The sequence below is a fragment of the Prinia subflava genome, chromosome 2 (assembly GCF_021018805.1).
Source record: "Prinia subflava isolate CZ2003 ecotype Zambia chromosome 2, Cam_Psub_1.2, whole genome shotgun sequence".
Lineage (NCBI taxonomy): Eukaryota > Metazoa > Chordata > Aves > Passeriformes > Cisticolidae > Prinia > Prinia subflava.
Genome location: NC_086248.1, coordinates 65,126,180 through 65,141,820, shown reverse-complemented (window position 1 = coordinate 65,141,820; position 15,641 = coordinate 65,126,180). Strand labels below are relative to the sequence as shown.

General features: G+C 41.1%; 1 protein-coding gene across 1 annotated transcript; it reads left to right on the top strand.

The window, feature by feature from the left end:
• Positions 1-946: 946 nt before the first annotated feature.
• On the top strand, positions 947-1,471 carry SF3B5 (splicing factor 3b subunit 5). Its single transcript, XM_063390321.1, has one exon. The coding sequence runs from the start codon at positions 1,052-1,054 to the stop codon at positions 1,310-1,312; it is 261 nt and encodes an 86-aa protein (XP_063246391.1). The 5' UTR covers positions 947-1,051; the 3' UTR covers positions 1,313-1,471.
• Positions 1,472-15,641: the final 14,170 nt, after the last annotated feature.

Here is a 15,641-nt window from a genome sequence, read left to right as displayed (position 1 = left end):
CTCTTCAGTTTACAAAGGGACAGGGATGGGACGTACAGGACTTTCCTTGGCTGTATGTAGCAGAAGTAACCTCACCAAGCCTCTTATTTTGGGAGGACCTGCAAATGCAGTGACCTCTTCAGCCCTTCTCCACGTGGACTTACAGTGTGACACCACAGAAAGTGTTGTATTACCCTCTCACCAAGCAAAGGGCTAACGAAAAGAGGTGTTGTACTGCTCTTGGCATGTCCTGGACGGTTTTGTGGTAGCTTTTCCCTTCTCCAGAGCCAGGCTTCCCATGGCTTATTTGGGAGGCAGCACTGCGTTGCGCTTTATAAAGAGCCAGTGTCAGGGGCTGGGATTAAGCCGTGCCAGAAGCGTGAGCCTCGGGGCTTTGATTTCCTGTTTTCTGACACCTCCTGGCAGCAGAGACTTTTTGATGTTGTTCCCCACGGTCCACTACGCGTGTATTTCGTAGGCAGATTTGACACTGCACGCCCCTTGGATTCCAGGTGAATTGATCAGTATCAAAGCCGTATCTTTGCTTTACAAATTGAGGATGGAGGCTTTACATCGAGGCTCAGCTGAGTATCTGCCTCAGTCTGAGGCGCAGCCCCGCGCTCAGAACGCGAAATCCGAGCTGGAGCCAGTCCTCAGCCATCACGTAGGTGCTTTAAAATAACCCCGTATTACAGACGCCGGCCCGACCTTGTAACCACCATTTGCCTTGCTATGGATTAGCCAGCTGACAGGCTACTGATCGGACGGGGAATAAACTATTTCATTACGATATCAATATTTAGTTACTCCAGGGCGCGCCCCCCCGGGCGGGGCGGGGCGGAGACTACAGCTCCCGGCAGGCGCTCTCGGCGCGCTCCCGTCGGGCACTGCGGCAGGAAAGGCGGCGGGAAGCGCTGCTGCGCCCGCCGGAAAAGGCGGGTCCCGGCGCCGACACCCGCCCGCGCCGCCCAGGCCCGCACCGCACCGCCCAGGCCCGCACCGCACCGCGCCGCCCAGGCCCGCACCGCACCGCCCAGGCCCGCACCGCCCAGGCCGCACCGCCGGCCGCAGCATGACGGACCGCTACACCATCCACAGCCAGCTGGAGCACCTGCAGTCCAAGTACATCGGCACGGGGCACGCCGACACCACCAAGTGGGAGTGGCTGGTGAACCAGCACCGCGACTCGTACTGCTCCTACATGGGCCACTTCGACCTGCTCAACTACTTCGCCATCGCCGAGAACGAGAGCAAGGCGCGCGTCCGCTTCAACCTGATGGAGAAGATGCTGCAGCCGTGCGGGCCGCCCGCAGACAAGCCCGACGAGTCCTGACCCTCCGTCCTGCTGGGCCGGCCTTCCCTCCTGCGTGATTCCCGCGAAGGACTGACCGGGAGAAGCCTCGCAAAATGCCTGCTTCTGGACTCTGACTGTGCAGTCGTTCGCCTTTTTTTTTTCAAGTGGAATATAATAAAGCTTCCTGGGCATTCCTAATGTTTGGTCTGGTAGTTTCCTAGTACGAGGTTTTTGCTCCCAGAGGAGCGCTGGTACTCGGTACTGAGCGTTTCAGTGCAGCCGTCCGAGGTGGAGGTCTCGGATGTCCCAGACAGCATTTTCCTCACCGGGCGGATTGATGTTTGCTTACAAAACTCAGTTTTGGGGGGAGAGAGGGGAAGTTTGCTGGTGCTCCAAAGGGTTTGATTTCTTGGTGGCAATATGTGGGGTGGTTTGTGGTATAGCATCAGTCAGTCCCTGTAGTACTTAAAAATTCCAAAACGGCTTTTCTTTTAACACTATCTTCTTGCTTCTTTTTCTGCTTTCCTGTACCTTTGAGTTTTTCAAACCACGATTCTTTCTGATACAAATTAGCTACTTTTTTCCCCCCCTTATGCTCTCTAGTAACCTAGCATTCAAGTTTTTTCTACCTTACATCAAACAAAGATATTGGGTTATATGTTAATATGGAATAAGAATATAAGGGTTACCCACTACTAGTTAAAAGTAAAATGCTTCGAGGTGACATTCTTAGGTCAGATTGCATGTTGAACTGAATTTGATTCCGATTTGTCACTTTAAATAGGCTGTTTACTTACAGTAAAAATAAATTTTGAGTTCTAAAAGATGGAAAGACCTCTGACCAAAACTGTGAGATATGTTGCTTGGGGAAATAAAATGCTCTCATTTCTGACATGTTTGTTTGTATTAACATTGGAGGGGAAAGTCCAGCATTTTGTGGTCCTCTTAAGACACTGTGCAAAGTTATCAATGATTTTTTTCAGAAATCGGCGGTCTCAAGTCGGTACATCCATCTTCTGAAGAATTCAGAGATGGCATTTTTCAGACTTTGTTGCACATAGTTAGATGAGGCCATGGGTGAAATTGTCAGAAAGACCTGCAAGTTTTGTGGGGAACTACTTCAGCTTACAATAAACAAGGGGAACATGAAGAAAACTGGTTTTCAATTTGCCTGCAAGCTGGTGCAAGTCATTTGAAGAGCATCTGTTCCTCACATACTGGAGAACAGGGGTGAAAGTTTTTCAAAAGTTGAGTTCAAGCACTTAGGCATAGGTATGCAAGGCAGTCTTGCAAAGAGTTGGGCAAAATTTGCATCTAAACAAAAGAAGTTTCCTGTTCAGTTTAACAGTTCCTGCTGGCAGCCAGCAGGCAGTTGGTGTGTGCGACAGAGGGGTTTGAGCCTTAGTGCTGGGCCTTGGCAGCTGGAAAAGCTGGACTGAGGATAACAGGTGCTTTTGTAGTGGTTTGCAAGCTGAACTTGCAACCTTTTGTGAAGTCTTGAATCTCCTACAATAAGGACAAACAGAAACCATGCAATTTAATCACTCCTGCATTAAAGCTATTTCACAGCTTTATAAATTAAAGGTATTTCACAGGACATTTATCTTAGGATAGGCTAACAATTAGCTCTATCTGTGGATATTCTCAGTACATTTTTAAATGTGAGCAACAAGGATGTGACGCAGAAGTAAAGATAAATGCTCCTTTGCAGGCCAGCTCTTCACTGTAAAGGCCAAGCAGCCCACAGGGACAAGTCATGTGGTGAATGAACTTGCTGATTCTTCTGGGTATGCTTGCTTGGATCCGAGTTAGGCACATATCCCTGTTTTAGCATGGTTGGAAGGTGTTTTTAAAGTGTCTTTACTAAGTAATGATTGTGAAACATAAACACTTCCTTAAGAAATTGAGAAAACCAAAGGAAAGCTGTAATTCCTAGGAATTCTAGATAAACTTGAAGTGAATTGGAAGACACTGAAAAGTTTGTTTCTGGACTATGGCATTTTTCCTAAATCCCAAAGCATTTTAAAAACCAACAAAGGCAGTGAATTCTTTTACATTTTATTATTGAGGGTGAAGCCTACAGAGAACAGAGTTAATTACCTGACCTATTGGGATACATTTGACTTTTACCTCTATCCTGATAAAAAGATGACAGATATTGTTTATAAATTGGCTTGATATTTGCATTATGTTCTTTATACTATGCTATATCCAAGCAATATGGCTTTTACTGAAAAAACAGGTGGATACTTAAACAAAAAACCTGATAAAACTTTCCAATAGGAAAAAGTCATTAGCTCTTGTCAGTGGGTTAGTTCTAAGGTTCCAGGTGTGTGTTACATCTGTTTTTCACAGTGGGTGAATAGAACAGGATGGGAGTCTCAGCACAATGCCATCACTCTATTGCTTGGAACACCTTGATCTCTCTTTTTAATTTTCTGGTTTATCAGAATGCTAGCAGTACATTAGTTAATATTTGCACAGTGCAGCAATTGCACTAATGAGCTGTTTTCTGCAAACTGTAAAACTTGCACAAATTCTTTCATTTTAGTCATGTTCAGCATAAAACTCAGTTGCTTTTTAAGATCATTTGCATATATTAAACTTTCATAGATGATAACATTTGTATTTTGTTTTAGCATTGGGATTTTACTTCAGCACATGAGATAATTCCTTTTTAAAGCTGACCTGTTTTAAGCAACACTGACTTTCACTCTTCGCCAGAAATCAGTTAATGCAAAACCAGTGCAACTGGTTTCTGAATCCTCATCAGAGCTCCATTGGTTCTGTGATGTTGCACCACTAACTCCATAGATTTTTTGCAGTAAAATGAAAAGCCCCCCCAAACATCATCCTTTCCCTTTACCCTGCAAGATCTATTTGGTTTCATGGTACACAAGGGGATCATTTCTTGGTTGTTACAATTTAATCACGCAATACTTCATTTTAGAACTGTTATGATACATCCATAAATGCCTGCTCTATGCACTTTCTACTGCCCTGGTGCTAGCTTAATCGCCCCAAAGAACTTAATTGCTTTTAAAATGGATTAAACTGTGGCACATTTCTACAAGTTAGACAATCGTGTTTGAAAATCATATTAATGTTCCTTGGTTCCTTGTCCATTTGCTATTTTCCTTCTATATTCATCTCTTTGTTAATTTCTATCATAATTGATTTGGAAAAAAAAACCCCTGGGAATATAATACAGTTCAATGTATTGTTTGTTGGCTTTTGAAACTGAGCCATCATTCTATGCTATCTTGAAGAAATGTGTAAGGAGGCTGACATACCTAGTGGTAATGGTTTTAAACTGAAAGAGGGTAGATTGAGACTACGTATAGGGAAGAATATTTTTTTCCTATGAGAACAAGAACACTGGAACAGTTTGCTCAGAGAGGTTGTAGATTCTCTGTCCCTGGAAGGGCTCAAGGCCAGGCTGGATGGGGCTCTGAGCAGCCTGGTGTAGGTGGAGCTATTCCTGCTCATTGCAGGAGAGTTGAACTAGATGAGCTTTAAAGGTCCCTTCCAACCCAAACCATTTTCTGATTCTATGATTCTAACGTGATTGGGAAAAACTCATCTATCAAAGTGTTGCAGTTGGTACCTTTCAAGCTGAGCAAAATAAGGAGTACTTTGTTTTGCTGTAGAAAGGATCAAAGCTGTCACTAAGGTTGGGGAAGTGCTCTCAGTATCTCTCATGTCTTTCCAGTGCAGGGCATGTGACAGTGTTACTTTTCAATTGTAACACTCACAGGCTTTCATGTCATTGTGCTGAAGGATACAGCTTTGTTTCAAATGTCCTTCTGCTAGATTGCTGTCAAGTCAACATTGCATCTAAAACATTCAGGCCTTTAGCTTTTATTTCTCTGATGTCCATTTCACAGAACACCATAGCGTGACACTAATAAAACAAGTTAAAAAAGACAGAAGATGAAAGAATATGTGGCAGCTGCCCCTCCTTATCTCTCTTGCAGAAAACATCTTCACATCATAAGACTCTTGGTCAATCTGTGAAGTAGCAAACCCAATGAGAAATAGAAGAAAATGTGTTTCTTTAGAATTCCTTTCATCTTTCTGGTATATCTAAAGCAACAGTCTGATGAAAACCAAAATAAGCTGTTTTCTGCTAACTTAGGATGATACTGGTGATTGCAGATGAGGCTGAGCTGAGACTGGTGCAGGAATTTTCTGAACTTTGCAGCATTTGTATTTTATGACCTATTGGACATAAATAAATGTGAAATATTTATTTTATATATATTTCATTGTATAAATATCTGAAAAAAAATAAATATATGGTGCTGGTGAATGGAGAATAATAAGTGCTTGTGTTTTCTGTGTACTGATTACATTATAAATGCTGATTAGTGTGTCAGAGACTGAAATAGCTCGTGCCTCAAACATTGATATAAAGCTTTGCTCATTATAACAAAAACTGTATAAAGAAGCCACAACCAAAGCAGCCTCCTCCCTGAAGATACCTGACTGGGACTTTGGACTGAAAGTGAAACCGCTGAGATTAGATAAAGGGGAAACCCATTTTTCAATTACCTGAAGCAAACAAGTAAACAAGGAAAAGAATATGAGCCAAACCCAGCAGCCATACAAGAATCGTCTCTGGCTTTCTGTGGGGTGGGGGAAGCCTTGGCCCACAGACCCATTTGCTGGGAGCAGGTTTGCACAGACTTATTCCCAGCTGAGGAGGGGGGAGGAAGCTTTGGGTGTGTTGTAACCTCTGCTCGGGGGCAGTGAACCCCTCCTCCCTTACACAAACTGGCTGTGGAACCCCCAGCCCTGGGAAGGCCACATCCACGGGACATTCAGGTGAGAGGCAGCTGAGGGGGTGCCTTAATCCATCAAAGGGACCCTGAAGGGCCCCCCAGAGTCATTCCTGAAGCCTTGCAGCACAGGGCTCCACAGGATGCAACAAACCCAGACTCTGTTGGAAGAGACTATGGCAAACTCCCAAACTCCCCCAACTAGGGAGGTGCCTGGAGTTTCCTACCTGGCCTGAGCATATATTGACCCACCAGATTCCATGCTTTGTGGGGGACCTTCACCATCAAGAAGACCAGAAGAGGATCAACAGAGCATTGTTGGGATCTACAGAGTGGTGATATTTTCCTTATTCTGTCCCTGTTACTTTCCCCTCCCACCTATTTTCTATGTCTCTCTCTCTCTCTCTCTCTCTCTCTCTCTCTCTCTCTTTTCTCTTATATTTACTGTCAAATAAAATTCATACTCTTGTCACTGGCATATGGTTTCATTTGCACCTTTTTCGGGGGGCAGAGGCATTTCTAAGAACCTTAATAATTGGATCTTGACAATAAGTCAGTTCCCCCTTGGACATCTTGAGTGACATGCATGTACATTCAATACTTCATATTTTAAAAGCCCGGGAGTGCCTTTGTCATTATCAGATCACTCTCTGTGATGGTTTCAGAAATAAGAATAACTGGGACAGCTAAGGTCACTGCTTCACCTGAACTGCTCCACAGTGCCTGTTGGGGCACCTTTCCACTCACGGGGCTCTGCAAGGTGTCACTGGGTCAGACGGGGTTGAGCAGGGGCTCCTTGGGCTATCCTGAGAGAGTGGCAGAGCCATCCACGGGGGGCCTGTGCCCACACCAGAGCCTCGGGACTTTGCTAAGGAGCTGCCTAGGCCTTCATACAAGTGTTGTTTAAAGAGCTTTATCCTGCTTTTCACGGCTTGTTAAAATGTTTTCCTTTGAAGACACTGATTCTGAATCAGCTATTTGCAAACAAATCTGTGAGCACTGCAGCTGGCCTGGGATGAGCCTGGGACATTGCAGTGAGTGAAGGCTTTGGCAAACAGTTCCCTCAATGCTCCACTTCGTGGTTCTATTCCCAGTCTTTTGATTGCTTGTTTATGCTGAGGCTTTAAAGGAAAGAGACTACCCATATGCTCATCAAACCTGTCACAGGAACCGAGTAGGCCTTTAGGAGCTGAGCAGCAGAATGACTGTCTGGGTGGAAAGTGAAGACTTTGTGGGGCAGTGCAGGCCCACACATCGGCCCTGTGAGGCTTTGCTCCCCTGCAGGCTGGGATTTACCAAGCTGCTGAGCAGGGCACTTGAACATGCAGTCTGTTAGTCATCCAGGCCTGGATCTTGCCCAGCTTTCGCCATCTCATCTGGAGATTCTCATTGAATAACCGTGTTTAACCACTCAGAGTCCCTCTGGGTCAGGCCTTTAGGTGACTTTTCTTCTCTGCTGATGAAGGCTTGTGCCCTGCCAGGTGCTTTGCAAGCAAGAGAGGAGCCCCAGTAGGGCCTGCAATCTAGTCAGAAGAAATGTGTATGTGAAACCCAGTGGAAAAGAGGATCCCTAGGAAAGCTGGCAGAATAATGTCCAGGGACGTTTCTCTCTAGCTGCGTGAACTTCACACCAAAGTTTTGTGACTGTGAGCTGCAGAACATGGGCCTCATCCCTCCAAGGGTATCACTAAGCTGCTGCTTGGCTCTCAGAATAGGAAGCATGGTGCAGATGAGACAGTGAAAAGCTAAACTTAAAACACTGAAAACTAATTGAAGCAACATTCCTAACACGTGCACCGGTGAGACTGCCAGCACCGGCAGAAAGGTGGGCTGAATGTATGTTTTCTAGGAAATGAGGCAGCAGCATTGAGGGATCAGAGTGCTTAATAATTCTTAGAGGAAGAGATTTTATCCTTCATGCTGCCCATATGGCAGTTACCTGTTAGCTTTTCTCTGAAAGCTTATCTACCTCCTCCACTTCTCCAAGGACATTACTAGAAAAGCAAATGTAATGAACCATGAACAGAGCATTTTTCTTGGCAAAGCTGAGCAGGGAGCTTCAGGCTTGTCTACAAAAAGAAAATAAGGGAAGGTGTGAATGCAAAGTAAAATGCCTGTTCCTGGCTATCTCTCTGTGGGGATGCTCTTTTCCTGCAATAAATTTAACTTAAACTGAAGATAAGGGCTCAAGAACAAGTTACTTGTGGTAAACTAGCAATGAGGACATACTTGCTACCCTGCAGCTAGTGGCCATTGCATATCCTTTCTTTAGGCTCAAATATGGGATCTTCTGCATCTTTCTTGGAGGAAGTTTCCTTGCATCACTGAGGCACTATAAGGAAAAAAAGGGCAGATGAAACTCTCTCAGGAAGTTTCCCCAAAGTATGCTGCAAGTTCAAACCCTGAGTTCCCTGGCTGTAACTTCCATGCTTTTGGCATGAGCCATTAAGGGAATTAGTTGCAGTAACTCAAGAAAAGTCTCTCCAGCAGAAGGGTAGAAGTTCCTCGACAGACTGGAGAGCAATGAACTGCAGAGAATTTACCAGAGCCCTGTGACTGAGTCCCAAAACACAGGGGATGGCAGCCAAGACAGCAGGGTGTGTTCCAACAGCACTGTGACCATCTGTGGGTCTCCCTGCATCTGTGTGAACAGAAGCACTGTATAAAAACAAAAAGGTTAAATGGAAAGATCTACTGCCAAGGGAAACCTCTTATATCTTGCGAACAGCTTTCTTCTTTTTAATGTGTTAACTCCAACTGCAAAACACATAAAGGTAAGAGATGATTTTTTGCCCCTTATAGGAAATGCTTACATTCCAGATAGAAGAGCTGTTTCAGAAGCTTGAGAAGGATGAAATATGAGTCTGCTCAGTCACTTGGGGAGAATTTTACTCTGAAGTTTGAAAAGGGCACAATCTCAAGTTTAGTTCTGGAAATACCCTAACACTTAGGTACTTTCGAGGCAGGACAAAGCATATACATGAAAGAAAAGCATTCAGGGTTCATAGGCTTCCCTCTTAGAATAGCAAAGATGATATCCAACTTTTAATTCAGCTGTCAAGATGGCTTTGCAGCCAAACATAGCTGAGCAATGAGTAAATTCTAGGCTGGTTGTTGTATATATAAATCATCTCAGTGGATTTCTGGAACTGATCCTCATTACTTGTTTGCTTTACCTTTAAAATATAGGAATTTAGACAGGGCACAAGCTCTCATCCTGGGCACATTCATCTCCTCCTTTGCCTCAGAAAAAGATTGTTCCTAGTTTGGCCAAAAAATTTGTGCATCCATTTTTCTGTGCTCTCCCTCAGAATAAAGGCATGACAAAGATCTAGGAATGAAGACCTAGGTACTAATTTATGTAATACTAAGTATTAATTTATGTAGTACTTGCATGAAGACAGTCCTCAGTCATGTTGGGGATTGTCAGAATTGTGTTATTTCACTACAGTCAAGCACCTAAGCTTTTGCTTTTCTAATTCTGAGGGACAGCAGGCCAGTGGGTTTGTTTGTGCCTTCAGTCCTGAGCACTGCCTGGCTGTGCAAGGGAAACAGCCCTCGGGAAAGGCTGGGAGGCTCGAGCCTGCCCTGCCTTCCCTGCTCAGGTGAAGGCAAGGCCTCGGCTCTGTCCTGGGTCACCTGTCCTGTCCCCACCCATCCAATTGCAAAATCCCCTGAGCCTGGAGTGGGCTAGGCCAAGTCCCCAGGAGCCTGGGCCAGAACAGGGAATTTGCTTTGCTTTGCATTGCATTCACATGTAGATACCTTTTACATCTTTGGTTGAGTCTGGGGCAGAACTTGGCAAGGTTGTCCACTTTGAACCCTGTGACTCAACAGAAGGGTCTCCCTTATTCCCTTTAATCCTCACCTTTTCTTATCCTTACCCTTCTCCCTCTCTCTGCATAGATATTTTTTGGGTTGAATTCAGTTTTGTGGAGATTGATTTCAGATTTCAGAATTCAGTTTGCTTTTTCTCTGTGTTTTACCATCCAGTAACCAGTACAGCAAATCTTGCCAATGAACTCTATCATGCTATCTCTTTCACCTGCTTTTACTGATGAGAACTTCTGGGGATTTTAATATGATGCATTTGCCACCTTCTTAGTAGCAGCCATACCTGATACCTGCCACTAAGAGATAGTTTACAAAAAATACCAACTTTGGATTGTGTGATACTTTAGATGTGATATAGAAATTGCTCAGTTAAAGGGACAGTTAAAAATCACTATTCTGGGGTTAAGAATGTCCCATATAGAAAGTTACTGTAAGCCAAGGTTTGATATGCTTGATCTAAAGAAGAATTTTTATGCCCCATGTTTTTATGAGGTCTTCGTGTGAGGTTCTGTGTCTTACAGTTCTTCCAATGTACTTCCCATAGTGCACAATATGATCCAATATGATCTGCTGACATTAAGAAGTTCCTGAAGTTGGTAATCACACTTTCATTACAGCTAAAGATGTGGCAGTATGTACGCCAGTCTCAGTGTCACAAATCTATTTTTTTCTGTTTCCTGACAGTATTTTTTTTTTTTACAATATTTGGACTTTACTCATTATTGCAAAGGCAGTGGAAGTCAGGAGCAGCTAAGGAATCCAGCCTGGGAACCTGTGCAGCCCCAAAATAATAGGATGAGTTTTGTCTTTACTTTAATGGCTGTGAAATAGACCAAAGAAAAGAAAGCATACTCCAAATACAACATATCCTGCCCAAATGCAGAGACAAGTTTGCAGTTCCTATTCTGCTAGAGGGAGATAACCAAGATTTTTGAAAAAGACAGAACAGTAATTATGGATGCATGGAGTATTTCAATGGATTCAAAAGCACGTGCTCACTGTGTTCACCTGATTTTTCTGTTGCAGGGGCTTCACATTATCTTACATTTGATATGTATGGGAAGTTGCAAGGGACATGAACAAAGATGGCATATTTTAGTGTACATGTAGAAAGTTTGTAGATGTCAGATGTATTCTGAAAATCTTGCAGGAATTCTAGAATGATGAACAATAGATCAAGGTTTTTGTCGTAGCCTAACTTTCAACAAAAGGTAAAATCTGTCACAGGCAGGGACAGCCTCTAGGTGTCACTTGAGTATACAAAGTAGGAACAAGGTTTAGGATTGGACGACTTAAGAGCTTTCAAGATAAAGTGCTCTTTTGGGAGAAGTTAATTTTTTAACTGATTAGTGGGTTACTTTCTCATAATAGCAAAATATAATTAAGTTTCTGGTATTTGGTATTCTGAGCAAACGATCTCATTGTTTGACATAAGTTGAAGCTTGAGTAATTTATGGGGCTACCAAAAGAAGATTTTTAAACATATGATATTCATAAGAAAAAGAAGTTCAAAAAGTTAAAGTCAATCACCAATTTCTTTAATAATTAGAGACCAGTTGTGCAAGATGTTCTGCATCCTGAGATTATTACATCTTCTGTTCTACATTTCTAGTTCTTTGAAAGCAAGTCACAAGGACTATGCTAGAAAGCTGGTGTGCCCCCAATATGTGGATACTGGCAGTAGAAATGTCTGCATGTGTTTTTCTTGAAATCTAAATGTCTTTGGCAGCTTCTCAGAGGTCTGAAAGTCTTTAAACTCAGATGATGTTAGTTCAATCGTTGACTCGTTTCCTACTCCTGAAGTGTGTCCTCCAGTTCAGGGGGACACGTGAACAGCCCTTTCTCAGAAAAAAGGTTTGCATGTGTTTAAGAATGTCCTTTATCCTCATTGACTTTGTTCAGCCATGTTACTATCTCAAAGTGTTTCTTGGAGTAGGTACAAGACCAATTATGACCATGGGTCTTCTTTTCTTGTGTTTTATCACCTTCTTGTAAGTGACTGTTCCCACAAAACAAATTCTGTAAGGCAGAAGACTTATTTAACAGTCTACTACAGTTTTTACTTATAGACCAAATGCAAAAAATTCTTATATGAAAATTCTGCAAAACATTTAAAGAAACCTACTATTTCCCCTCCCTATTTGAACATGTTTCCAGTTTAGGGTGTTAAAATGTTTTAAGGAAATCAAGTCTTAATCATTTATGCAGAGACTTGAAGCAAGGCAGGAACTACAAGGTGGCACAATCCTAGGATCTGATATTAGCAGAAAATGTAAGACTTTTCTTTTTAAATGGGTTGAAGTTATTAGGAGAGTCACATGAACACTCCCTTGTATCTCAGATTGCGTACCAATATCTTCAACGTACTAGAATATATATTTTGCAACATGAGGAAAAGAAGGTAAACTCATTTTATTTCACTGCCAGAAAACTAGGCTTCAGAAGCCATAGGTTCAAATTTTGTGTCAGACAACAAGGTCATGAACCCTCAGAAGAAAAATTGTATTGTGTTTTCACTAAATTTAGTGCTTCTTGAGCAGCATTTCCTGAAGGATAACTAAATCTCTAATGATGTTTTCCTGGAGTAGAACATTCAGGAGTAGAATGTTAAGTCTCTTTGAAAGGAGGTTATCATTTGGAAAACTCTTACGTTCACAGAAAACTTTGGGTACTTTGCCACAGGATGGCAGTTTAACAGCACATGTTGTTAAGTTCAATTTTTCTGAAGAGTTCTCAAAACATTGGATATTGAAGATAGAATTTGTCTGTAACTAAGTGCAGCAGTGTTGCTTTTTAACTTTGCACAATACCATTGTTCCCCTTGTATGGTTAGTGCATCTTTGCATATGTTTTAATTAAATTGTTTTCCTTTTGTGCTGTTTATTAGCTATACAATAAGCTTTAATAAGGAGTAATGAATCTCCTGAATATCCCTATTGTATCCTATGATTAATAGTATTTTATTTGTAGACTACTTCCCACCATCTTTTTTTTTTTTTCAGAAAAGTAATTTATTGTTTAAAATGTACTTGTTTTGTTTCAAAATGTAATTGTTGTAATTGTGGATGTGGTTCATCTGGTATATTTTCTTTTTTCTTTTTTTTTATAAAAGGTTGGGTTTTTTTATGAAATCAGTTTGGAGACTTTAGTTTGTGGTCCTTCGGTAGGTTCTCATAACTCTTTTTTTTAGTCTTCAAGCCTATCTTTTTAAACGTCATTGTTTGTCTCTCTGGGATATTTTATTCTTTAGTGTTTTATTAATGTTCAGTTCTTTCCATGCTTTACTGCTTTGGATTCTTACTCTTACTTGAGTAAGAATTGCTATTATCAGCAAAAGAGTGGCCATTTTTTACCTTGGGGAATACTTCAAAGTTCTATCAAATATGGTGTTGTTAATCTTTGCTATTACCTGTTTCTAATCAATCTGTTGTGGAGTCTTGCTAGACCTTCACTGAAGATATCTGAGAGGTGAATGAATCAATGTAAATTTGTTTGCCTTCATGGCAAATTTTCAAGCCATATTTATCAAAAATGTTTCTGTTTTGTGCAATTTGTGTTTTTATATCAAAGCCATTGAAATGTTTCATCCTTTTGTGATTAGCCAAGGGGTAACATAATTTTGGACTTGTACTGAAATCAAAGTCCTTTCTAGGTGGACTCTAGGTGATCCACTTGAATGTGTTGTGCTTGGCCAATGCATGAAATAGAGCAGGTGTTTCTAGAGTACACTTTGTGCTTGAGTGTGCCTAAATAGCAGTCAAAGGAAAGCTAGCTTGCAGCAACTTTTAAAATTTTTTCAGTCTCCAAGAAAGATGGAAGAAGATTTGACTGAGACCAAATAACCTGAAAAATCTCATCTTAGTTTTGCACTAAAATTCTGTATTCCACCTACCATGCAGTTTATTTCTGCAGTGTTGGGCACTGAGCTATGTGGTGTTTCTGCCTCTGCTAGGGTAATGTGCTGGCACTGTTCTATAGTCAGTTTTGGTGACTGCCAAGCAAAAATAAAAACTTCAGCCTTAATTTGTCTTATTAAATGTACTGCTCTGTCAAAGTTACATATGAGGTTTATCAAGATGCTTTAGAAGTCAGTGTAAGTTGACATTCAAAGTAATTTCTGAGTAATATGAACTCAAAATGAAACTTAGTGAATTACTAATTAAACATTTAAATGATTTGATGATTGAAAGCAAAATGAACTGAACACTATTTTTCATGAACTGTTTCTCCTTAACTACTGTGCACAGCAAGAACACAAATTACTTGTAAAGATACTAGTAGCTTTAAAAAATCCTGCAATTCAGATACTCAACATATACAACATCTAAGACTGTTCTGCCTGTTCTGTTGAGCAAGAGATGAGGAATTGACTGAAGATAGTTTTCTACAGTTCAGTTTTCAGTGCTGACTAACCTTACAACCTTCTATTGCCATCTCTAGAGATTTTTAAGAATCCTATCTTGTCAGGGGGTTTTAATAGGTCTTTACCCTGTCACGATTCATAATGAGTACCTATTTTAGCTATTGTTTCTATGTACATTTTATCAATTGTACATTTTGTAACTCCTACTTACATGCCTGTCTTGATTCTGTTACATTCTGAGTACAGGCATTACTTAATTTACAAAAATATTATTGGCAAAAAGTTTTCCATTTCTCTATTTCTCATTTCATTCTACATTTATTAACTCATTTTGTTCCTGAAAGCAGAAATCCAGTAATTGTCCTTGATCCTTCTTCTTTTCCTTCTGTGTGATGTTTTTCTGTTAGGCTCTTTGTCTGCTCTTTGAACATGGACAGAATTTGTACTTAACATAGTATTGCCTCTTTTTTCTGTGTTTGTAACATTTTTTCTTGATACAACCTCTTACAGCCTTTCTGTATCTTCTTGTTGTTTAACCAGGTAATCTAAAGGCAGATACTCCTTCTTGTTGCTTAAGTTTTTCACCTCAGGATGTAGAATTCAATACCTATATGTTTTGCCACTGGTTTCTTGTCACTGCAAAAAGGCTTTTTAAAGCAAGGACATAGCAACCTGACCACATCAGGGACAAAGATCTCAGATGCAGGCACATAAATCACTCAAATGGAAAACCTTACATAATACCAATGTATTGGAAAATAGCAGGATAGAGGATAATTGATTTACTCATGAAATACTTACTAGATACTTTTACTTATCTCTTTGGTATTTTGATGAGCAAGGTTTCTTGCTAGGTGTTTTTATGATTTTGCAAACTGTTTCATGGCTAAGGTCATATTACTAGCAGTCTTTTCCTAAGATCATGGGTAGTTTGGTTCTACCTATCAAATACAGTAATTTTCTATCATTCTCCATTTCAGCTCTTGATTCAATTATTCTACTTTTACATGGTAGGTCTCTGGTCTCTTGATCATTTCTCTTACTTGGGCCTGTAGATCCTCAAAGAAATAAAGATTATTTTTGTACTAACCCACTCTCTCAAGCTTTCATATATAGCTTATTGAATCACCTTCTCAAAATGGTTTTGGTTTTCTATTTCCCTACTGCAGCTCACTTCTCTGCATTATTAGATAAAGCTGGAATATACTTGAATCTTCATTCCTATATACATATATAAGTCCAGTCACTAGTGAATGGTTATGAAATTACTTATAGTTCTCACTATGCTTTTTACTGTACTTGAAATTATTACGTCATTTTGATATTTCATGATTTCTCTCATCTTTTGTTTGCACTACCCAAACTTATTTCTTTTTTAATAAGCTTGTAG

Excerpts from the sequence above, each read along its gene's own strand:
- SF3B5 (XM_063390321.1), top strand. The coding sequence starts at position 1,052 with ATGACGGACCGCTACACCATCCACAGCCAGCTGGAGCACCTGCAGTCC.